Source organism: Mirounga leonina, unplaced genomic scaffold (assembly GCF_011800145.1).
Source record: "Mirounga leonina isolate KUSES-001 unplaced genomic scaffold, KU_Mleo_1.0 Mir_125, whole genome shotgun sequence".
In the NCBI taxonomy this organism is placed as follows: domain Eukaryota; kingdom Metazoa; phylum Chordata; class Mammalia; order Carnivora; family Phocidae; genus Mirounga; species Mirounga leonina.
This window is the reverse complement of record NW_023270305.1, coordinates 48,746,849-48,770,963: the sequence shown is the minus strand read 5'-3', so window position 1 is coordinate 48,770,963 and position 24,115 is coordinate 48,746,849. Positions and strand designations below refer to the sequence as shown.

At 38.5% G+C, this 24,115-nt stretch overlaps 1 protein-coding gene across 2 annotated transcripts in view; it reads left to right on the top strand.

Moving 5' to 3' along the window:
- Positions 1–22,316, top strand: part of ACTR2 (actin related protein 2) — a 37,423-nt gene extending 15,107 nt beyond the window's left edge. For both annotated transcript variants that reach the window (XM_035001413.1, XM_035001411.1), the window contains 6 exons: positions 1,363–1,435; positions 4,981–5,117; positions 7,346–7,495; positions 11,809–11,954; positions 15,558–15,690; positions 19,595–22,316. In XM_035001413.1, coding sequence (XP_034857304.1) covers positions 1,363–1,435; positions 4,981–5,117; positions 7,346–7,495; positions 11,809–11,954; positions 15,558–15,690; positions 19,595–19,765 — 810 coding nt within the window. In that variant the 3' untranslated portion in view covers positions 19,766–22,316. The remainder of the gene's footprint in view (positions 1–1,362; positions 1,436–4,980; positions 5,118–7,345; positions 7,496–11,808; positions 11,955–15,557; positions 15,691–19,594) is intronic.
- The last annotated feature ends 1,799 nt before the right edge of the window (positions 22,317–24,115 follow it).

Genomic DNA, 24,115 nt, shown 5'->3' with positions numbered 1-24,115 from the left:
TGACTAGGACATGTATTTTTTTTTTTTTTTTAATCTGCTAGAATGACAAGAATTGTTCTCATGTGCTATACAGTCCCACCTTATTTTAATACTCTTTTTTACATGCGGGTGCAAATTTGGCTGTGACTGATAATGCCCTACTTTAATCTCATCCAGAAAGTTGATTTAGTACTACTGTTACTTTCTAATTATCTTACAAATAAAAACAAATTCTAATGGACTTTCAAGATGACAAACGCAAATACAGCTTCACTCTTCTGTTTTCTCCCCTGTGGAGGGGAAATAAAGGATGATGGAATAGAATACTGGGTAGAATATCTAGTTGCTTAATTGATGAATATGTGTTTCAGAGTAATAACATTTAAATCCTATGTAATTCTCATTGTGATCAGTTATGACATTTCTAGGTGTCTAGATTTACAGAGTGGTCGTCAGCCCTCCCAGTCAAGGAGTGCTCACTGTAGATGACAGACCAAGTCCTACAGGATGTTCCCAGCCCACCTGGACTACAGAGAATGAGCATGGTTGTGAATAGGGAGGGCACAAGGAGACTCCTCCCTTCAGTGTAGCTCAGCTGGGAGCTGAGAGCAGCGCCACAGCTGGGGCTCAAGCTGGAAGGGTGGGCAGAACAGCTAGGCAGTTTCTCTATCTGCCAGCATTCAGGAATTACTGCACACATTTTTGTCTTCCTGCCCTGCTGGTTTACTACTTTCTTTCTTTCTTTCTTTTTTCTTTTTTTTTAACTGTTGGAGGTAGAACTCCAGTCTTGGTGCAGGTTAGGGGAGAGGGGCCAGCAGTTAAGCAATTTCTGTAGTTTGTCCTTGAATTAAAAGATATTTTCAGGGCGCCTGGGTGGCTCAGTTGGTTAAGCGACTGCCTTCGGCTCAGGTCATGATCCTGGAGTCCCTGGATCGAGTCCCGCATCGGGCTCCCTGCTCGGCAGGGAGCCTGCTTCTCCCTCTGACCCTCCCCCCTCTCATGTGCTCTCTGTCTCTCTCATTCTCTTTGTCTCAAATAAATAAATAAAATCTTTAAAAAAAAAAAAGATATTTTCATTAAGGGACATCATTAAGAAAGGCTTGTTCAAATGCAGAAATCTTTCTTCCACTTTAGCCATTAACTAAAACACTCAAAAATCTTTGCTTTGTAGCACTTACAAAATACTTGAGGACTCTATATATCCAAAAATCTCTTCCCTACAATAGAACTCTGTGACAGCTGAGGAGAATGAAGGACTCTTTTAGGTCCCTTTTGATTCTATTTTGGCAACTAATCTACTCTGTGACCATCAAGAAAGCATAAAAATATTTACTATGTAACTTCTAAATACCAGCATTTCTTTCTTTCCTTTTGCATTTTCAGGTAATGTTTGAAACTTACCAGTTTTCTGGCGTGTATGTAGCTATCCAGGCAGTTCTGACTTTGTATGCTCAAGGTAGGTGAAACTTAACTTTGAGAATAATCAATTCAGCAGACATTAAGTCCATTTTATTTGAGTTTTCAATAGTTGGAAATCCCAGAAAAGCACAGTATTTATACATTTATTTAAATATTTTCAAATATTTATTCAAATATTTTCATAATTTCTAAAATTTGTAAAATATCACATATATTTTTATTTCCTTCATTAAGCAATGAAGGACTTAAGGTAAAAAGAGAACTCAATTTTTAAGAAGTAGGAGGTTCCCTCTTAAGACTATTTTAAAGTAAAAATTTTTTATGCAGTGAAGAATGAACATGGAATTTGTCCTTAGAATTGTCAGAGTTGGGGCACCTGGGTGGCTCAGTTGGTTAAGCATCTGCCTTTGGCTTAGGTCATGATCCCAGGGTCCTGGGATCAAGTCCTGCATCGGGCTCCCTGCTCAGCGGGGAGTCTGCTTCTCCCTCTGCCTGCCGCTCGCCCTGTTTGTGCTCTCTCCCTCGCTCACTCTCTCTCTCTCAAATAAATAAAATCTTTAAAAAAATTTTAAAAGAATTGGCAGAGTTAAAAAAAATACATAGAAGTCCAAAAAGGTTAGTATAAAATCACGCTTGTATACATAGTAGAGGAGAAGGTAGACATTTGGAAGTGCCTTCCTAACTTTTATGTTTTGTTGGTGCTGCCATTAGTAACTGCCTCCCTTTCTATTGAGAATAAAAATTGGCCGTGTGGGGAGAGCTCTTTCTGTTCTGATTGTCTTATTAAGAGAATTTATGGGGCTGTCAGATATGTGCCACACAGCCTGTTAGGCACTTGAAATGTGAAGATTCCCTCAAAAAATTTAGAGTCTATTCGGGAAAAAGATACAGAAGCAGATAATTTTGACCCAGCATGGCAGAAAAGGTTTCTGAAGGAGGTGACACCTGAGCTAAGTCTTCAGCCTTAGTAGTTAGCTGTGTGTATGACATAGTACTTAGAAAACTCACTTTAATACTGTGGTGACCCATCTAATTCTAAACATGGATTAGTAAAAATCACCTTGTAAAAATATACATTGACTCATTAAATTGTCTGCAGTACTACGTATAGGTACTTAGGAAATACCTGGGGGAACTAAATTTTCAAAGAAGCTTTGTTCATTCACCGAGTGGAATGTACCTTGTACTGTGTTTAGTGCAGAGGATATGGCAGTGAGTAAGCTAGACGTGGTCTTCTTGACCTTAAAGTGATTACATTCCAGCTGTGAATAATTTTCCTTTGAAGAAGGAATTAAAAATCACTTGTTACTTTGCAAGGAGTGTTTACCTGCACCGAGGTAATTTTATTTCATTTTTAGAAATTATTTTAGAAAATACTTTGGAAAAAATAGATATTAAAAGTTTTGAATCTAAGCTTTGAAACTGGTAATAATGATTTTGTTTAGGTGGTGAGGATGGACTGTTCTGTTGAAGTGAATTTTTGTTTAAATTGTATTTGAATAAAACTGACCTTAATGGGTTTTTCTAGCAGTATTCATACATTTATTTTCATCCAGTGAGAAGATACCCTCTTTTAATTCCCGATATTTAGTCATTTTTTGTTTAACTGTTGAATCTTTAATTTTGAGAAATGATAGTCCAGTAAAGATCAAAAGAACTCTGACCCACCATAAAATTCTCCTTCTAAACAAGGTGGCTAGGGCTAGGTAGGAAGTTAGTTAAAGGTAGGAAGAAGCATTCGGAGCCATGGAAGGGTTGTGAATAGGAGAAGTGACAACGGTGAGTTAGGAAGCTATGTTTGCCTGCATGCCATAGACAGGATTGAAGGGAATCACTGGAATTAGGGAATCTGGAGGTTAGAGTTGTCAGGAAAGGTGTAAATGGAAAGGTATGAATTCGATTGAATCTTAAAGAATCCATAGGAATCGAAGTGGAAAGAATGGATACTCCAGTGACAAAATGGTATGGCACTAGAAATGGGTCAAATGTGTACAGGGAAAGGCTAGTCTGTAACCTGGTAGGAGTGGGAGAAAATAAGCTGCAGTTGGATGGGAAGGTCTGTTTGGAAAATAAAATGTCGATCCCGGCTTCAGTTGGTATTACTGGGAGTGTTTTTGAATTAATGATGTGGATTCCTCTTTTTTTGCAATGAAATGTTTCTTGTTGAAAGGAATGCAGCATTAAAAGGCAGTAAATGATTTTTATGAAGCTTTTTATGAAGATTTATATACACCATCAATCATGGAAAGACATTATGTCAGCTTCAAAAGGAGGTAGATTGAATAAATGTATCAAAGATAAATCATTATGATGAAATACTGTAGTGCATTCAAGTTTGTATTAAGAAAGGGAGAGAGCCTATTCAGGGATGTGAAAATGATAAAATAATGGTTAAGAAAGTTACAGACATTGCGTATTCTATAAGGTTAAAAATTTTTTTTGGTTAAAACATTATTAGACTTGGGGGCTGGGAGAGATGGGGTGGCTGGGTGATAGACACTGGGGAGGGTATGTGCTATGGTGAGCGCTGTGAATTGTGTAAGACTGTTGAATCACAGATCTGTACCTCTGGAACAAATAATACATTATATGTTAAAAAAAAAAAAAGGAGGAGAAGAATGGGGGTGGAAATAGGAGGGGGAGACAAACCATGAGAGATGATGGACTCTGAAAAACAAACAGGGTTCTAGAGGGGAGGGGGGTGGGGGGATGGGTTAGCCTGGTGACAGGTGTTAAAGAGGGCTGGTTCTGCGTGGAGCACTGGGTGTTACATGCAAACAATGAATCATGGAACACTACGTCAAAAACTAATGATGTAATGTATGGTGATTAACATAATAAAAAAACATTATTAGACTATTAACTGTTACAAAATTTGAGTTCGAAAAAGTTTTGTTTTAATTAACCCTAGTGCAGAAGGTAACTTTTGCAATCATTTGTACTTTAAATAGTATGTATGGGAAACAAGGCAGCTTCTTTGCTGTTCTTTTATTATAAGGTGTAACTGATACTGTCTTTCTGGTTTCTGGTGAATAATTGACGTGATTAATTGTTCTCAAATTTCCAGCTATCTAGTATCAATAGGAATTTTTCCAAACCCAGTTTTGAATATATATTATATGACAAAAATAATAAGTACATTATTTCAACAGGTTCACTATCAACTTGTGTAGTTTTTATCTCTCACAATGATTTTCCTAAAAGTTACCATGATGCTTTAGAAAATTTTACTTCAAGGGAATTCAGGGATCAAGATTAAATTGGAAAGAAAAATAAAGAATTGTACTGAGCTTTAAGAACATGTTGTGTCTTTCAGTCCTAGGTCTCAGAGTCTGTTTCTTCTCATCTCCTGGGATAGCACACAGTTAGACTAAAAGTCTCACAAGAGACATGTGTGAGAACACTGACTTTAGTGTCTAGATGTTAGAACTGCAAAATAATGAATAATAAAGAAATGCTGGCTTCTAGACCATTCTGGGTGGTGAAGTTTCTAGTTTAGCTTCTGTATGAATTTTTTGAAATTTGCTGGCTCTGATTTTTCTGATTTGGTTTTTTATTTAAAACCTCATGGTTCTCACACAGGTTTATTGACTGGAGTAGTGGTGGACTCTGGAGATGGTGTAACTCACATTTGTCCAGTGTATGAAGGCTTTTCTCTCCCTCACCTTACCAGGAGACTGGATATTGCTGGAAGGGATATTACCAGGTATCTTATCAAGGTAAGCAAAAGAAGGTATCATAGAAGTTAGCTTTTGTAATTTGTATTTACTAACTTAACATATTTGAATATATCCTCTCAGGATCATAGCAGATCTTCTGTACAACTAGGGGAATGTCCCATTACCCCATTATTCATGTAAAAGTCCATGTAAGATTTTTATACATGCTCTCTAATATAGTAATGAGAATAGAATACATCATTACATAATTATGTTTGCTATTCCTGAGGACTTGGTAGTGAGATAGAAGAGACCTTAAAACTTTTTGAATAATAGAGGCAGCCTTTTCTGCCATAAAACTCTTTTTTGAGGGGTGCGTGGGTGGCTCAGTCGATTAAGTGTCTGCCTTGGGCTCAGGTCAATCTCAGGGTCCTGCGATGGAGCACCACGTCAGGCTCGCTGCTCAGCGGGAAGTCTGCTTCTCCCTCTCCCTCTGCCCCCACTCCTCACCCCCCAGCCCCCCCTTCATGCTCACTCTCTCTCTCAAATAAATGAATCTTTAAAAAAACCAAACAATACTCTGGTTTCTCTTCAGATCGTATAAATCTTTTGCCTTTTACTAAAAAAGCCAAACAAACAGGGCCCAGTTGTACCGGACTTCAATATTTAGTAGTTTTCATGGAATAGATCCAGTTTTTAGTGTTTACTATATATTAAAGTTTAATTAGTTATAATTTTATAACTTTACTGTAATTAGTTATAATTTTCTTTAAAACATTGCAGGAGAGGGCGCCTGGGTGGCTCAGATGGTTAAGCGTCTGCCTTCGGCTCAGGTCATGATTCCAGGGTCCTGGGATCGAGGTCCGCATCGGGCTCCCTGCTCCGTGGGAAGCCTGCTTCTCCCTCTGCCTCTCTCTCTCTCTCTCTCTATCTCTCATGAATAAATAATTAAAATCTTGGGAAAAAAATGAAAAAAATAAAAATAAAACATTGCCGGAGAAAGTATATAAGGCTGTTAATTAGAGGCATGTGTATTTTTTTAATATTGAAAAAAATAGTTTAGTCAGTCAATTCTCTCCAGGTCACTGGTTCTCAACCAGGGGTGATGCTGCAGCCCCTCCCCCCCTGCCTGCCCCCCTACCAGCCAGGGACATTTTGCAATGTCTGGAGACATGTTTTGGTTGTTCCAGCTATGCAGGAATGCTACTAAATATCCTACAGTGAACAAGGCAGCCCGCACGACAAAGAATTGTTAAGGTCCACTATATCATTGGTGCCACTGTTGAGAAACTATTCTAGGGTAGTATCTGTGCAGTAAAACGGGGTTGTCTGTCTCTATCTTGACATTGAGTTCCTTTCTTCTCATTTAGAGTAATAATGAGATTAAGATTAATGAGAACTATAATACTGTCATTCCAGGCCAAAATTCTGTCTGAGGAATGTCCGAGGGTTTTCTCACAAGGATTAGGGGATTCATTTTTAAAGTTTTTATATGAAAAGTCCCAGCTTGTTCGTGATGCATATTATGGGTTTTTGGTTTTTTTTTTCCTGTTAACTGCTTGAAATCTCATCATTTATTTGATTGACAAATTCTCTTGCCCATCTACTGTGTGTCAGACATAATACTAGAAGTTTGGGATAAAATTTTCTAAGATCTAGGGATATTTCATGAACATGGCATTGATTGAGCAAATGGCAGATTATAGGAGTCTGGTACTAAAATAATATTTATCAAAATATTTATTTTGATTATTTTGATTATTTATCAAAACTGTCTAAACATTAGTACTCCCAATAGTAAATTTTTTTTTTTAAGATTTTTTATTTATTTGACAGAGAGAGACACAGTGAGAGAGGGAACACAAGCAGGGGGAGTGGGAGAGGGAGAAGCAGGCTCCCCACCGAGCAGGGAGCCTGATGTGGGGCTTGATCCTAGGACCTTGGGATCATGACCTGAGCCGAAGGCAGACGCTTAACGACTGAGCCACCCAGGTGCCACTCAAACAGTAATTTTTTTAAAACTAGCTTGATTTTCTTTTTTTTTTTTTAGCTTGTTTTTTACCCATTTATTATTCATGAACAGTTAATTCTTTCACTCTCTGTGAAACTGAACTATAAATCCTCTTATGGAAAGTACTGTTCCCATTTCTGAAATTCTCAGTAAGACCTAAGGATCCACTGTCCATTGCATTTGTTACTGACATTAGCTATTTAGTGAGCACTGATAGCTTGCCACAGTTGAACTCATTCAGATTAATTGTGACTTTACTGCTGTTTTTTTGTACCAGCTGCTGCTATTGCGAGGATATGCCTTCAACCATTCTGCTGACTTTGAAACAGTTCGCATGATTAAAGAAAAATTGTGTTATGTGGGGTATAATATTGAGCAAGAGCAGAAGCTGGCCTTAGAAACCACAGTATTGGTTGAATCTTACACAGTAAGTATTTCCAGTACTTAATACATAGGGGGTTTTAAAATCGTGCACTATGATTATTGGTGTGTGCTTAAGTAGGTTTTCTTAGAATCAGTATTTTTGTTTTGAGTTGTTAGAGTATGTATATGTGTGACCTTAAATGTCTTTCTACAATAAGATTCTTTGGTTTAGTTATTTTAGGACACCATATAATGTGAAATAAAGGCAAGAATCACAAATTGCTTTTCTACCTTAGGATATAATTAGATAAGAGATGTTATTTTGAGATTCTCATATCTGAAATAGCGTTTTTCAACATGCGTTTTATAGAATATTATTTCCCTGAGATGTTATTAAGTAATTTCACAAAAATTAAAGTGGAGTTTACATTGTCCAGTAAGTTTGGGAGTCTGGGGGCGCCTGGGTGGCTCAGTTGGTTAAGCGACTGCCTTCAGCTCGGGTCATGATCCTGGAGTCCCTGGATCGAGTCCCGCATCGGGCTCCCTGCTCGGCAGGGAGTCTGCTTCTCCCTCTGGCCCTCCCGCCTCTCATGTGCTCTCTCTCATTCTCTCTCTCTCAAATAAATAAAATCTTTAAAAAAAAAAAAAGTTTGGGAGTCAGTTTCACTTTACTGAAGAACTTCTCAGAACCTTTGATGTGCTAATATGTGTATGCCTGTGGAAATATGGTAAACCGCCTGTTTCTCAACCTTATTAGACTACAGGGTTCCAGTATTTCATGAGACTCATGTTCTGCAAAGCATACTTTGGAAGTGCTCATCCTGTATTATTGCTCTAATAATTCAGTAGGTGGCAGTCTTTTCTTGACTTTGTATTTTCTTAATGAGATGTTCAAAACAAATGTTAACTTGAAAGTGAAACGAGTTATAGGTTACACCAGGAGAGTTGATTCTACCTGAATTTTTAACGTACTGTTATCTGAAGTCTATTATATTCATCTTGGTATGAAGTACTTCCATATCTCATCTTTGATCTAGTTATTATTAAAATGAAATCAAGTAATAGGCAATAAAAGCAAGTATTGGCAATAAAAGCAAGTATTCTTAAACCAGTTGATTCATGTAAGCTCTACATATCACAAATATGTATGAATTAGTCATTTTTTTTTTTTAAGATTTTATTTATTTATTTGACAGAGAGAGAGAGCGCGAGAGAGGGAACACAAGCAGGGGGAGTGGGAGAAGGAGAAGCAGGCTTCCTGCGGAGCAGGGAGCCCGATGCGGGGCTCGATCCCAGGACCCTGGGATCATGACCTGAGCCGAAGACAGACGCCTAACGACTGAGCCACCCAGGTGCCCCTGAATTAGTCATTTTAAAAATAATTATTGGGGCACCTGGATAGTCATTAAGCGTCTGCCTTCAACTCAGGTCATGATCCCAGGGTCCTGGGATTGAGCTCCACATCAGGCTCCCTGCTCAGCGGGAAGCCTGCTTCTCCCTGTCCCCCTCCCCCTGCTTGTGTTCCCTCTCTTGCTGTGTCTGTCAAATAAATAAAATCTTAAAAAAAAAAAAATTGTTAATTTTTATAAATTATATTGTTTTATTTTTAACCAGTACTGATCCAAAAAATTGACAAGCAACTTAATCTCCAGATTTGCCCTGGGGATTCTTTTCTGAAGCTTTTTTGATAGTTCCTCTAGATTTGTAGTTTTTCATCTTCTCACTTATTTGTAAGAAAATGGCATGAGACAAAAGATGAGGGAACTAGAAATATAAGACATGTTTTATTTAATTTCTCCCCTCCTTTCTCAAAGAATTTGAGGTGGGTTACAAAAATATATACAGATGACCCTTGGGGCGCTGACCCTCTATGCAGTGTATAACTTTTGACTCCCTCAAAACTTAACTACTAATAGCCTGTCATTGCCTTGCCAGTAACATAAACAGTTGACTGACAGATATTTTGTATGTTATATGTATTATATATATTATATACCATATTCTTACAACAAAGGTAGGAAGAAAAGAAAATGTTACTAAGAAAATCATAAGGAGGAGAAAATACATTTACAGTACTGTACTATATTTATTGAAAAAAATCCATGTGTCAGTGGACCTGTGCAGTTTAAACCCACGTTGTTATAGGGTTAGCTGCACAACAAATAAACAGTAGACTGATGAAACTAATGAGTAAATGAAGAGGGATAAGGGCCGACAAAGGATAGGATGAGATTTGGTACAAAAAAATGAGAGTCCTACAGTCATAACCAGGTAGGGTCTAGAGGTGGGTAGCTCCTAGGCTGGGTGGCCCCATGCTAACCAGCAGCCAGTGTGGAAAGAAACCACACCGTCAGAGAGGCTGAAGTATGAGCTGCAGAGGTTTTGCCAATAACTGTGTACTGTGTAAAGTTTTTCCAGATATTTTGGGTGATTTCATGTGGTTTTAAACTCACCTGATGGGTTTTTATTTTTTTAAGGGTAAATGTTTGAATCTGTATCCTTGGGGGTTTTTTATTTGTTTTTAATTTGATACAATTTACAGATTGTATCAATTTGAAAAATGTGCTTGCCTTTGCTCCTATCTGTAAACATGGAGTAAATGTTTAAAAAAAAAAACTTGCTTTGTGGTACTTTGTCATACTGGAAAGTCACTTTTTGGAATCCAAATACTATTACAGTAATCATATTATTATAAATGTACTGTTAGAAATGTTAATGTAAAACTAATTCTGGTATCTCCTATGGAAATGGGTCAAATGCCAGCATACACAAGCATGCTTATAATTTAGGTCAGTCCAATGAGTTGTGAGGTGGTTGTAAGAGAGGGTGGAGCATCTGGGTGGCTCAGTTAAGCATCTGCCTTCAGCTCAGGTCATTATCTCAGGGTCCTAGGATCAAGCCCCAAGTTGGGCTCCCAGCTCAGCAGGGAGTCCATTTCTCCCTCTGCCCCTCCCTCCCGCTCGTATGCACACTCTCTCTCTCTCTCTCTCTCTCCTTCTCTCAAATAAAGGAAATCTGTAAAAAAAAAAAAAAAGGGGGGGGGGAGGGTTTTGGGGGGCGCCTAGCTGGCTCAGTCGGTGGAGCATCCAACTCTTAATCTCGGGGTCATGAGTTCAAACCCCATGTTGGGCATAGAGCCTACTTCAAAAAATTAAAATTAAAAAATAAGTAGAGGGAGTTTTTACTTAACATTTCTCATTTAATTAAATATAAACATGATGTAACTTAAGAGTTTTCTGCATGCAGAAAAGTGGCTCAGTAGGTTAAGCATTCGACTCTTGATTTCAGCTCGGGTCATGATCTCATGGCCGTGAGATTGAGCCACACATCAAGCCCTGTGTTGGGCTGCGTGCTGGGCATGGAGCCTTGGTCAAGATTCTCTCCCCCTCCCTCTACCCACCCCCCCTCCCCCACGTGTGTGTGCATGGGCTCTCTCTCTTTCTCTCTGTCTTAAAAAAAAAAAAAAACTTGCTTAAGTTAAAATTTTATTTATCCATTATTTAAAATTCAATAGGGTCTAGAGGGGAGCCTGGCTGGCTCAGTCCGTAGAGCATGTGACTCTTGGTCTTGTGATGGGTTGTGAGTTCGAGCCCCACTTTGGGTATAGAGATTACTTAAAATCTTTAAAACAATTTTTTAATAGGGTCTAGTAAGTAGGATACAATAGAATTGCTTAATAAAAAGTAGTCTTAAAAAAAAGTAATTTAGATCCATGTTTCTTTTTTAAAAAATTTTGTTATTGTTATGTTAATCACCATACATTACATCATTAGTTTTTGATAGATCAGTGTTTCTTAAACTTTTTTGATCATAAAACATTTTTTGGATTAAATGATTTGACAGAAGTTTTACACATGATATAAAGTGTTTTGATGGCAAAATAGCAAAGTTTCACAGTGTAATTATTTGGTAAAAGAAATTATTTAAAAATTTTAACTGAATGTGTCTATGCTACATGGTAAAAATATCCATAAAATAAATCACAAATGTGTTAAAATAGAGAAGCAGCATTGACACCAGCAGTAATCCAAATGCAGTGGTTTATTAATGCTTCCTTTTTATGCTTAGCTGCACATAGCGATGGAACATCACGCACTCATGCATTGGTGATTTTTCCAAGAAATTCCTGATGTGTTGGAGCATGGCATGATGGCATGTTCTGCGTTTAAAAACAAAACAGCATGATAATAACAACTATCTAAACGTATTTTATTTTACTTTTTTTTTCCTTTTCAAAAATTTATTTTAGGAGAAATGTGTTGCTGATGATGATTTTGATTATTGAACAGATGTGTTTAAGGTACCAGTGTTGTGGAGAACACTGGGGCTTTTTTTTAATGTTTTGCTGACTAACACCTGGTTACTCTTGGTCCCTAGCTCCCGGATGGCCGCATTATCAAAGTTGGGGGAGAGAGATTTGAAGCACCAGAAGCTTTATTTCAGCCTCATTTGATCAATGTTGAGGGAGTAGGTGTTGCTGAATTGCTTTTTAACACAATCCAGGCAGCGGACATTGATACCAGGTACATCGTAAATGATGGTTTCAAAGTTATTTAACAATAGACGGAGTATGTATAATTAAAATGACCAAGTTGTCTATTACCTCACTCATGGTTTTGAGCAGATAAGGCAAACGAATTTTTTGAGGGTGGCACTGGATGTTGAATATATATCATTGTGTCTCAGAAACCCCCTTAAATTTTTTTTTAATAATTCAAAACTTAAAAATTTCAAGAATAATACAGAGAACTCATGTATACTCTTTACTCAGTTTTGCATTCTACTAAGTTTAACGTTTTGCGAGTTTATTCTATCATTCTCCCTCTCTCTTTTCTTGAGCCATTTGAGAGTATGGTGAACACATAAGTCCTCTTTTACTCAATATTTGCTTTGTATTTCCTGAGAACAGAGGTATTCTCTTATATAGCCACAGTGCAATTATTGAGCTCAGGAGATTGATTACTGATCTGCTGTTATCTGCCATCCATTTTTCAGTTTCATCTACTGTCCCAATACTGTCCTTTATACTGTTTTTCTTTTCCCCAGGAGATTATCAAGTCTGAGATCACACAGCGTATGTAGTTGTCATGTCTCTTAGCTTTTATCTGTTAACAATTCTTTAGTCTTTCATGACAGCAACATCTTTGTAGAGAACAAGCCAGTTATCTTAGAGAACTTTTCTCAACTTGAGTTTGAATAATTTTCTCATGATTAGATTCAGGTTATGCATTTGGGGCTGGAAAACTACTTAAGTGATGTGTCCTTCTCATGGTGTCCCATCCAGAGATGAGATCTGTTTGTTTCTTGTTGGTGATGTTAGGATTAAGCTCTTAATGAAGTTTCCTGTTTGGTTTTTGTATTTTTCCTTTCTTAGTTTATAAGTGATTTGTGGGAAAATACTTTGAGACTGTGTTGACCCCCTGTTCCTCATTAAACTCTGCCCTCCACCCCTTTTAGTATCTGTTGATGATTCTTGCCTAAATCCATTTTTATTGTGGTTGCAAAAAGGTGATTTTCTAATTCTGTCATTCCTTCTATAGTTATTAATTGGCATTCCAGCATAAGGAAGTGCTCTTCCTTGTTTTGTTTGTTATCAGTGTGGACTCATGATTTTGTCCAGTGATTATAATTTATTACTGTCTTTATTTATTTTGATGCTCAAATTGTTCCTGATTTGGCCAGGGGAGCCCCTTCAAACACACCTCTGTGTCCTTTGACATGCTGTTATCTCTTTGGGCACATTCTGTTTTGTGGCACAGGATAGTCCTGGCTTATCTTTAATTTTGTAGGTAAAACATTACCATCTACTCAAAACTACATAAAAAGCATACTTTGAAGTATTACTCTTCCAGCCCCTTGTTCTCCATCCTAGTCCTCCTCCCCCTTGTAGGTAAATGATCTCATTAGTTTCAGGTTTATCCTTTCTGTATTTCTTACTTGTTCTTACACAAAAGGTAGCTTAGTGTAAATGCTTTTTTGCACTTCTTTCACTTAATATTATCCTGAACAATCCTGTACCACTTCCTAGGGATTGTCCTCCTTTTTTCCCGTGTATACATATCATGGTTTATTAGGTGAATCTTGGTTATTTAGGTAGATTCCAATATTTTTGCAGACAAATAATGTTGCAATTAATAACCTTGTGCACACTATATTTTTGTACTCTTGGGCATGTATATTTTGAAAAAATTTCTAGAGGGAATTGTTGGGTCAAAGGGTATATAAATGCATGTAGTTTTGTTACTGCTCAGTTCCCCTCTGGAGGTTGGGACCCTTCTCCTTCCCACCAGTAATAGATGAGGGCACCTATGTCCCCACAGCTTGGTCACAGTTTGGCAACTTTTTAACTTTTATGCCAGTCTGGTGAGTGAAATGATTATCTCAATGTAGTTTTAATTTGTATTTTACTTAAGAGTGAAGTTGAACATGTTTTTCTATGTTTAGGGCTGTTTTTCTTTTTCTGGTGAATTATCTGTTCGTGGCTTTTGCTTCTTCTGTAGAATTTTTGTAATTTTCCCCCTCAAGTTTTTTAAAAGTTCTTTTTATATTATAGCTCTGTGATAATCTACTGCAGATAGTTCTCCTGATTATCCATTTGTCTCTTGCTTATGGCGTTCTTTGACTATACAAAAATTTGTGTTTACTTAGTTATTAAATAAGTTTATAACCTTTTATTGCATCTAGAGTTTGAGTCATAGTTGAAAAGCCCTCCTGTACACTCAGGTTATGGAAGAATTTACTCAGAAGCATTTTGTAAAAAGCAAGTGTTTGCTTACTTCTCTGTTTAATCCTGAATTGAATAACCACCAAACTAATTTTTGTGGGATGGCTGAGGAGCAGGATAATAATGGAAAGTAATAAAAATAGCAGTTGGCTTATAACAAGCTATAAACTTAATGTAAGATGATCAAGAATCTAAACTTCTCAAAGTACGAGTAAATTCTCATAGTAGGGATTGGGTAGATGCTTTTGTCCCTTGACTTAATGATCATTAATAGTAACATTGCATTTAAAAGTGTATGCCTATTGGTGGTGATTCAAGTTTTGGCATTCCCGAAGCACTGGAGTCCGGTTCAGTACCCTTACGACAGAGCTGGCATCGGGAAGTCACACAACTCACCCTTTGTGTGTTCTGCATGTTGGAAGCGTACATGTAAATGCTAGTGGGTACATACCACATGTAGCCATGTCTCAGCTGCATATGCTACACTCATGTGCATACTTCTGCGAGTAGATATAAAAACTGGGATTATAATAGCCTGAGCCATTGGAAACCAGTTTGAATGAAGCCAAAACAGATGTGACTCAGCTTCTGAACTTTACTAGGAGAAGAGTTCCTCAGACCCTCAGTTATATTACTTTTACTACATATGCAGTTATTTTAGATTTGATTATCTGGTATCATAACCGGTAGCATATTTGAGGAAGAAAGAGAGGACTGCTGTAACGAGGAAACACGTCAATGTCATGTAAAATAATAGCAGCTAGTCCCAAGGCAAAGGAACAAAAGGGAAAACTACAAAAGGCAAATGGAAAAATTGAAAAGCAAGAACTGAAATCGTAATAGAAAATGGTTAATTGTAGTAAACTCTGGGGAAGCACTGTGATGACACAGTCCAAATAGTGGAAGTTTGTAATGTAAACTCTGGTCATTTATAAATGTTCAATTACAGGGGCGCCTGGGTGGCTCAGTCAGTTGGGTGTCTGACTCCTCTGATTTCAGCTCAGGTAGTGATCTCAGGGTCATGAGAATAAGCCCCACGTCAGGCTCCGAGCTCAGTGCAGAGTCTACTTGTCCCTCTCCTTCTGCTCCCGCCCCCCGCTTGCTCTCTCTCTCTCTCTCAATAAAAAAATATAAAATCATTTTTTAGGAAGTCTCAATATTTGCAAGAAAGTGTGTCATGTGCTTTAGAAGTATTCTCATTAAAATTGTAAGTATTTTGCACGTAGAGAGGGTTTGTTATCTAATAACAGCATTAGTAACAAACATTCAGCCCTACAATTTCCATGTTGGATTTTATTTAAATCTCCCAGCAATCCCTTGAGGCTGCTAGATATAAAAGGAACTCTGTAAGACTGTTTTTCTCATCTGCAACCCCAAATGAATACCTTTTGTGTCCTTCTAGATCTGAATTCTATAAGCACATCGTGCTTTCTGGAGGGTCTACTATGTACCCTGGGTTGCCATCACGGTTGGAACGAGAACTTAAACAGCTTTACTTAGAACGAGTTTTAAAGGGAGATGTGGAAAAACTTTCTGTAAGTACCAATAATGCAACTGTTAACATGCTTTTAAAACCCTGTAAAGTAGCTTGTGAATCTTGACAACCACCAGAGGGAGCAAGAAGTCTTCCTAAACAAATTATTAATGAAGTTACATGCAGCCTTGAAAAGATGGGAAGAGGTAAATGGTTCGAGGTAAGCTCTGTTTCAAAATGGTTGTACTGCCTGGTCACCTCTGTATCCAGTGGCTGGAGGCAATGAGGTCCAGGGCCAAATGTTCTGGTTCCTCTGTAACAGACATCCTGGAGTCGAGATGCCTCTAAGGGCATGGGAAGAACCTGCCATATAGTATTCCCTCCCCACCACCCTTTTCTGTGGGGGATACGTTCGAAGGCCCCCAGTGGATGCCTACACCGCAGATAATACTGAATCCCATGTATACCATGTTTTTTCCTATACAGGAACACCTATGATAAAGTTTAATTCATAAATTAGGCACAGTAAGAGATTAACAACAACAACAATAAAATAGGACAGTTAGAACAATATACTGGAATAAAAGTTATATGAATGTGGTCTCTCTTAAAATGTCTTATTATACTGTACTCACTCTTATGATGATGTGAGGATGAAATACCTACGTGATGAGATGAAGTGACGTGAGTTAAGTAGGTCTTATGATGTAGTGATGTCAGAATGAGGATCATCTGCTTCCAGACCACGGGTAACTGAAACCACAAAAAGCAAAACCACAGATAAGGGGGGACTACTGTACTATAGAGAGAGAAATGCCTCTTTGGGGTTTTTGGGTTCTTTTTAGCTTACTTTTTGGATATGTAACCAGCCTTCATTGCTACTCTTGGACTGTCTCATATTTCTGATTCTAGGTTATTTTTCTGACTATTTCTTGCGTATGTCTTATTTTCCTAATCAGATTGTAAAACCTAATGTATCAAATACATTGCGTCCTCATCAGCTATCCTAGCTCTTGAAATAAACTTTAATTGGTAGTTGTCAATGTGTAGAATAGAAAGTAATTTATAAACTAGTATGTAATAGTTGATGGTTATTTGGCATTGATTTTTTTTTTCAACCAACACTATATGTGTGTGAAGTACACTATATATACCGTGCACTCAGCCAGGAGTCATTTAATTCTGAGTTAATCTCTGAGCTTTGTCCCAACAACTTTGATTGGCTGTTGTAGATAATGAGATTACGTATTACAGAGGACTATCTGTATATCAGAGATACTAATGTCACATCTTTCATCTGTGACTAAATTGTGAAAATTAAATCAAATATGGACTCACATACATTAAATAAATTAAAAGACTCGGGGCGCCTGGGTGGCTCAGTCGTTAAGCATCTGCCTTCGGCTCAGGTCATGATCCCAGGGTCCTGGGATCAAGCCCCACATCGGGCTCCCTGCTCCGCGGGAAGCCGGCTTCTCCCTCTCCCGCTCCCCCTGCTTGTGTTCCCTCTCTCGCTGTGTCTCTCTCTGTCAAATAAATAAATAAAATCTTTAAAAAAAAAAATTAAAAGACTCAAAAGGAGCCATGTTGTCTAAGTACTTTGCTTATTTGTCTGATTTTTTTTAGTTATACATAGAATTTAAAGTTAGTCTCAGGTGATTATTTCCTTATTTAGCAAATATTTCTTGACCTGCTTCTAGGTGCCAAATACTTGTCTAGGTGCTGGAACAAACAAAACAGTAGTAAATAAAAACCAAGTCCCCACTTTTAGTCTGTGTGTCAGTAGTAATAAGCACTCCGAAGAAAAGTAAGGTAAGGTGAGGGGCTAGAAAGTGGTAGTGACTGGGGAGATGGCATGCTCCTTCATGTAGTGTGGTCGTGGAAGGACTCTGAGGAGATGAATTCTGAGCAAAGACCTGAATAGAGTGAGCCGGTGAGCCATGTAACCATCTGTGGGGAGAATCTTCCAGGCAGGAATGGCAAGTACAAAAGCCTTGGGTTGGGGCACCTGGGTAGCTCAGTCAGTTAAGCGTCTGCCTTCGGCTCAGGTCATGATCCCAGGGTCTGGGGATCAAGTCCCACATCGGGCTCCCTGCTCAGCGGAGGGTCTGCTTCTCCCTCTGCCTCTGCCTGCTTCTCCCTCTGCTTGTGAGCGCGTGCTCTATCCCTCTGTCTCTCTGTCAAATAAAAAAATCTTAAAAAAAGAAAAAAAAAAAACAAAAAACCCTGGGTTGTCAGCGTGCAGGTGTGGCTGGAGCAGAGCGAGTAAAAGAGAGGCCTGAGCGTTGAGGTCAGAAAGGTGGTCGGATGCAGGTCTTTAGCCACTGTGAAGGGTTTAGCTTTACTCCTAGTGAAATAGAAAGCTCTGGGAGGGTTTTGAGCAGCGAAGTGATAGGATCTGACTTGTTTTTAATGGATCACTAAGTCTGGTGTGGGGGAGGGAGGAAGAATGGTTGTGGAAGGATGAGGTAGCAAGCTCGGAGGGAGGGAGGAGATGGTGGAGGTTTATGCAATGGTGGAGATGTGAAATGGTGGTCTTGAAGAGTAGAAGAGAGAAGACAGCGTGTCATGGGCTTGCTGGGCTGCACTAAGGGGCTCAAGTGAAGGACGTGATGCAGTTAAGCCAAGACGTGGAGTTGCTCACCTGTCTTGTTCAGTTGCTTGAGGGCAGCCGCAAAGTAGAGAGTTGGTCATGCGAGTCAGTGTTGTGCCACATGAGTGTGAGAGGGAGAGAAGGACGACGTCACTAAGGTACCACCAGGAAGCAATGGGGAGAGCCCACACGGGCTCAGTAGGAGCAGGCGTGGGAAGAAATCATCTGGGGCTCCTGTAGGTGACGTGGCAAGAGGGGTGGTGAGTGGAATGGTCTGACAGGATGAGTTTCACTTGGGAGTTGTCGGGAGCAGGGAGGGAGAGCCGCAGGGGAGAAGAGGAGTCGGTGTTACCGAATGGGCCAGAGTGAGCGTGACAGGGGACAGCTGCAGGGGCGGCAGTGTCTTGAGGGGCTAGCCGGGCCTCCCTTGGAGCCCGGGAGGCCAGACCCCAGGCTGGTATCGTACTGGCTGTTTTATAAAGAAAGTTCGATTGCAACAAAGCCGGGCCCATTTTTTTAAGTAAGTCAACTGGTGTTTGTATCTGATCCTACAGTTCGGTTATGTGACGTGAAGACAATCTAAAATGACATAGTTACTTTGAGTCTTTTTGCAGGGTGTGTCACAGTAAATTAAACAATGACATTTTAAGGTTTTTCTTTCAGGCATGGACTGTTCACACAGATTGAGGTGTGTCTTTTATTAGATAATCAATAGTGGCGACAGAATATAAAACTTACCCCACTTGTCTTTAATTTTGGTAACTGTGTTCATTTTTTCCAGCATCCCCATGGTTTATTTGACCATATTTGGTCTTGTTTATTTTGAGAACATTTCATTTTTTGAATTTGAGACAATAGAAAGTGAGCTTTGCTTATAAGAATTTCAATCTTACTCTTACATGGGACTGCAATCATAGAGGCATTAGACCTTGAAGAAACCATGGAAGTCCTCTTACCCAAACTCTTGACTTGACATCTGGCTAAGTGATTTGCTCATGTGGTCATCCCCAGTAGGTGGGAAAACCTGCCACAATCAGGACTGTGGTACTTGGGCTCTCAGTAGGTTTATCATGGAATTTATTGTTCAAATCAAGACAATTTTGAGAGTGACGGGGGTGGTGGTAATAGTGATGGGGCAACAGGTGTAAATCAGGACTGTTCTAAGCACACTGGGATGGATGTGTGATCTCACTGTGAGCTTTGGGCAAATTACCAAAAATGTCTCTACTTCAGATAACAAATCATGCCATCCTACTTACTTCACAGGACTTGTGAGAATTCAACAGGAGAATACATGAAAAAGTCATTTCCATAAAGCAGAAAGCATGATGATGCACTTGTGACATTTTACAATCTCGTCTTTCTCCTTTAGAAATTTAAGATCCGCATCGAAGACCCACCACGCAGAAAGCATATGGTGTTCCTGGGTGGTGCAGTTCTAGCAGATATCATGAAAGACAAAGACAACTTCTGGATGACCCGACAAGAATACCAAGAAAAGGGTGTTCGTGTGCTGGAGAAACTTGGTGTGACTGTTCGATAAACTAACTCCAGAGCTTGTTCGCATCACACCCCTAATGCTTTCCTTTTTCCTTTATTGCCAATCTTTGAACTCATTCAACTCCAGGACATGGAAGAGTCCTCTCTGTGCCCTTTGACTGGAAAGGTCAGGTTTTCTGCTGGTGTCTTGGGGAAGCTTTGTTAAATTTTTGTTAATGTGGGTAAATCTGTTTAATTCAACCACTTCCCTACAAACATGATGAGAGAGAGGGCAAAGGGTCCTGTCTGCTGCTTTGTTTCTTCTAAGTAGGCATTTAGATCACTCCCCTCGGCTTCCTCTTTTCACTTTACTGCTCTAACGCTGCCTGTTGTAGTCTTTAGCACACTAGGTGGTACGCCTTTATTAGCATAAGAAAACCTTTACTGGAGCTTTTACATATTACTGGGGTGGGGGTGGTGAGGGACGGGCGGGCAGCTGCTGACCCCTTTACAGCATTTCCTCTGTGGTGTGGTGCTTTCAACAGTTACTGCACAGTTGAAGTACCTTAAAGCTTCTGGAATTAACAGTTTAGGGAAACGTTAGGCTCAGAATTAAAGTGTTTTGGGTGGGTTTTTGTGTGGGGGTGGGGAGTGGCCTTTTGATTTTAACTTTTTGATTTTTGAGCTTTTCTGCTCGGAGGTATGTAAGATGAAATTTATTTACAGTACTTTGATTTGGCAGGTTTTCTTCTACTTTTGGTCTGCCTGGAACTGTTTCCGTGATATAAAAAGCAAGTGTAATATTCCATTACCATGTGGCTTAGGGATTTATTTGTTTTGTTTTGTTTTTAAATCAACCATGTTAGCTGGGAGTAAACTCCCTAGAATCAGTGGAAAATTAACAACTTAAAAATGCTTTTGGAAATTCAAATTACAGATGAAAAAAGTGCTTTAAGAGTGCTTGTTTTTATACCAGAAGCATTGAGGTAATCCAGTGCCAACTACCATTCTTGCAGTTATTCTTTTATATAACTGACCAGTTGCTTCTTTAATAAGAATAGGTAGATACATACGAATAATTACTGGCAGTAGGTTATAATTGTTGGATTAAAAATAACATTGAAATACGGGACTTGTTGCCAGTTGGGTAATTTTCATTAGTTTCTTTTTTATTATTTTAATTTGAGACCTGGAAGTGGAGTAAAATTTGACTACTTAAAATGTTGGCCAAAAAAAAAAAAAAATCAAGAATTAAATTTGTATTTGTACTGAAAAAGTAATCATAACTAATAAGTCTCAGTCATCTTGTGCTTGAAAGAAGAGTTGTTGATATTTTGTAAATGTTAGCAGATTTTCCCATCTGTCAGAAAATCATATTTATGATTCCCGCCGGTATTGCTTTGTGTCTGAAAAAATATCAAATAGTACTCAGACTTGAATTCTTTCTAAATTTGAAAAATAAAGTAATAAATTGTATCACGCTAAGTACAAAATGCAGATACTGGGGAAAAAAAATGTTTTCCTTCATTTCAAAATATTCTTTACTAATAATGGCTTTGAACGAAGAAGCTTAATTTTTAGGTGACTGAAATTGGAGAAATTATTGGCTTTAGAAAGAGTCTCTTTTTTGTGAGAAAACTTAAAAATCAATTTATATGAAATGAGCAGCAAAAGGGGGTTAGTTTTAATTATGCAGCTTCTGTTAATATTAAGTATTTTTTTGTCTGTTTTACCTCAATTTGAAACAAGTGAAAGAAGTTTGCCTGCATGCTGGACATGCTTCAGTACACATGAATAGCCTATGAATAACATGTACTAGGTTTGAGGGACATGGGTGTCAGTCATTTTGGAATTCTAAAGTATTCCTAAATCATGTTCTTATAAATCCCCCTAGCCTTTGAGTCCTGGACTAGTTAAAGGACACAAATGTAGGACCAGTTCTTATCAGCTGTTCATTTCCAGTATATGGATTAACCTTGGCCTTTGGTCATGATTTTAATCTACGGGGGTAGAAAACAACAAGGAATAGAATGGACTCTTAGAACAATGAAAGAGCATTTATCATTTGTCCCTTGAATATAGAATTTGGTTTTCATTTCATCCTTCTGCTAGCAAACATCACAGTTAAAATGGTGTATTTATATATATATATATATAAATATATAGTGTAATTTTAAAATTCCATTTTCTAATTTTCCTATTCCAAGGTAAAATAATGCATATAGTAATTTGGGGGGTAGTGGAAATAAAATGTTTAATTGAAGTTGCCAGGTAGGAGTCCCTCAGAAATTAAAATTTTTTCTGTTTTAAAAGAGATCTGATTTTGAGCTCTTGAAAACCATTGTCACTTAAGTTTCCAATAATGATTAAGTCTTTTTAAATTAGAATTGCCAATGCCTTGACATTTAAGAAGGGTTTCTTAGAAATAAGTCCTACATTTAAACTTTTTTTCTTTAAAACATGGTATTGGATGTTGACTTTTTACACAGTTCTAAGCACTGTTAACAATATCTGGAAAGTGTTTTGAGAGATCAATGGAAAGTTAAACATTCTACATTTAACGTGAATACACTTCTTTTTGATTCAGAAAATAAAATCAGATTTTTGAAAGTAAATCTGAATTTTGTCTTGGTTTTACCTATTTTTCTCTCGTTTCATTTTCTTATTTTTGTTCATATTTTCATTTTTGCTAATGCAAGATGGATTGACAACTTCACGCTAGTTGTTAGGTGAGGTTCAGTTCAGTGTTGTTCTAATATTTGACCAAAAAACCTCTTTTTTGGTATGATTTTAAATACGTAAGGAAAACAAAAACTTTCTAGAAACCAGAGTAAATTACAGCTACAGCTGTATTTGAGGGTTTTTTCCCCTCAAGCGGACGGTTTTGTTTCCTGGAAGACTTAAGGTGGCTTTTGCAGGATTAGGAATGCTAGACAGACCTATATGTAAGGTACCTCTGTATTACACTGACCTTTCCTTGCTTTCGTACTTGCCTTTGAGGATAGGGGCTGAGGAGTAGACGATAGGATTCTTGTGTACCTTCTTCATGAACTTGTACGCTTGAATCTCATTGCTCTCTTCATGGCCACATTCCCCTAGGACGTCCTGAGGTTTGCCTCTGGTGTCTTCTCCAACCTCTTCTTAGTTGCAAGAATAATGTGACAACTGTCTCCATGTGTTACAGAGGAGGAAGATCCTGGGCACCGCTCCTTGTTGATGGGACGATGTTTTAGTGGTCTCCATGGGTTTTCTGCACCCATAAACTTTGACCACTGTACAGTTGAGTGTGGAACCGTGCTAATTTTAGAGTCATCCGGGAGGGTACCCAACAAAAGTGAACCAGAAGCTCAAGGATTGATTTTAGCTCAGTATTTAAGATGTAATCTAATCTTGGACTAATTGACCAGTATCCACAGTACCTGGGTATTTGTAGGGTCCCTTTTTTTCTGCCAGCTCAAATTCCTTGACCTATTAAAAGCTTGACTACTTCTTAAAGGCCAAATTAAAAGGAACCTTAGCTATAGACTAGAAAACTGCATGGGGGTTGTCAATAAGACAGCTGTTGCATAAATTCACACCAATTCTTCGCATTAAACTTAACATTTTAAAAGCCTCCTAAAGCATCTTGCTCTGCATTGTTGAACACTGAAGTTAGGGAGAAAGAAGCTATTACATTATAGTTACTTTTGTTTAAATCATCTGCACTATGGCAGTGACAAAAACAAATAATGCTTTGTACCTGTTCTGAGTATCTCATTTTGTGTTGTGTGCAGCTGTAAGATGCGTTCTGGGCAGGGGGAGTCGAAATGATTACTCTCTTTGGCAGAACATTTCCTGTCCTGCCTCCTCTCTATCCTCAGTTCCTCCCCACCTAGAAGAGGAAAAAGACTGGAAAGGACTCTGCAAATAACTTTCCCTTTTTAAAAGAGAAGACTTAGTATCATATGATCTCACTGATACGAGGAATTTGAGAAATAAGGCAGAGGATCATATGGGAAGGGAGGGAAAAAATGAAACAAAATGAAACCAGAGAGGGAGACAAAAAGTAAGAGACTCTATCTCAGGAAACAAACTGAGGGTTGCTGGAGTGGAGGGGGGTGGGAGCGATGGGGTGGCTGGGTGATGGACATTGGGGAGGGTGTGTGCTGTGGTGAGCGCTGTGAATTGTGTAAGACTAATGAATCACAGAGCTGTACCCCTGAAACAAATAATACATTATATGTTTTAAAAAAAGTAGGAAGGGAAAAATGAAGGGGGGGAAATAGGAGGGAGAGACGAACCATGAGAGACTATGGACTCTGAGAAACAAACGGTTACAGAAGGGAGGAGGTGGGGGTATGGGGTAACAGGGTGATGGGTATTAAGGAGGGCATGTGTTGTAATGAGCACTGGGTGTTATATGCAAACAATGAAT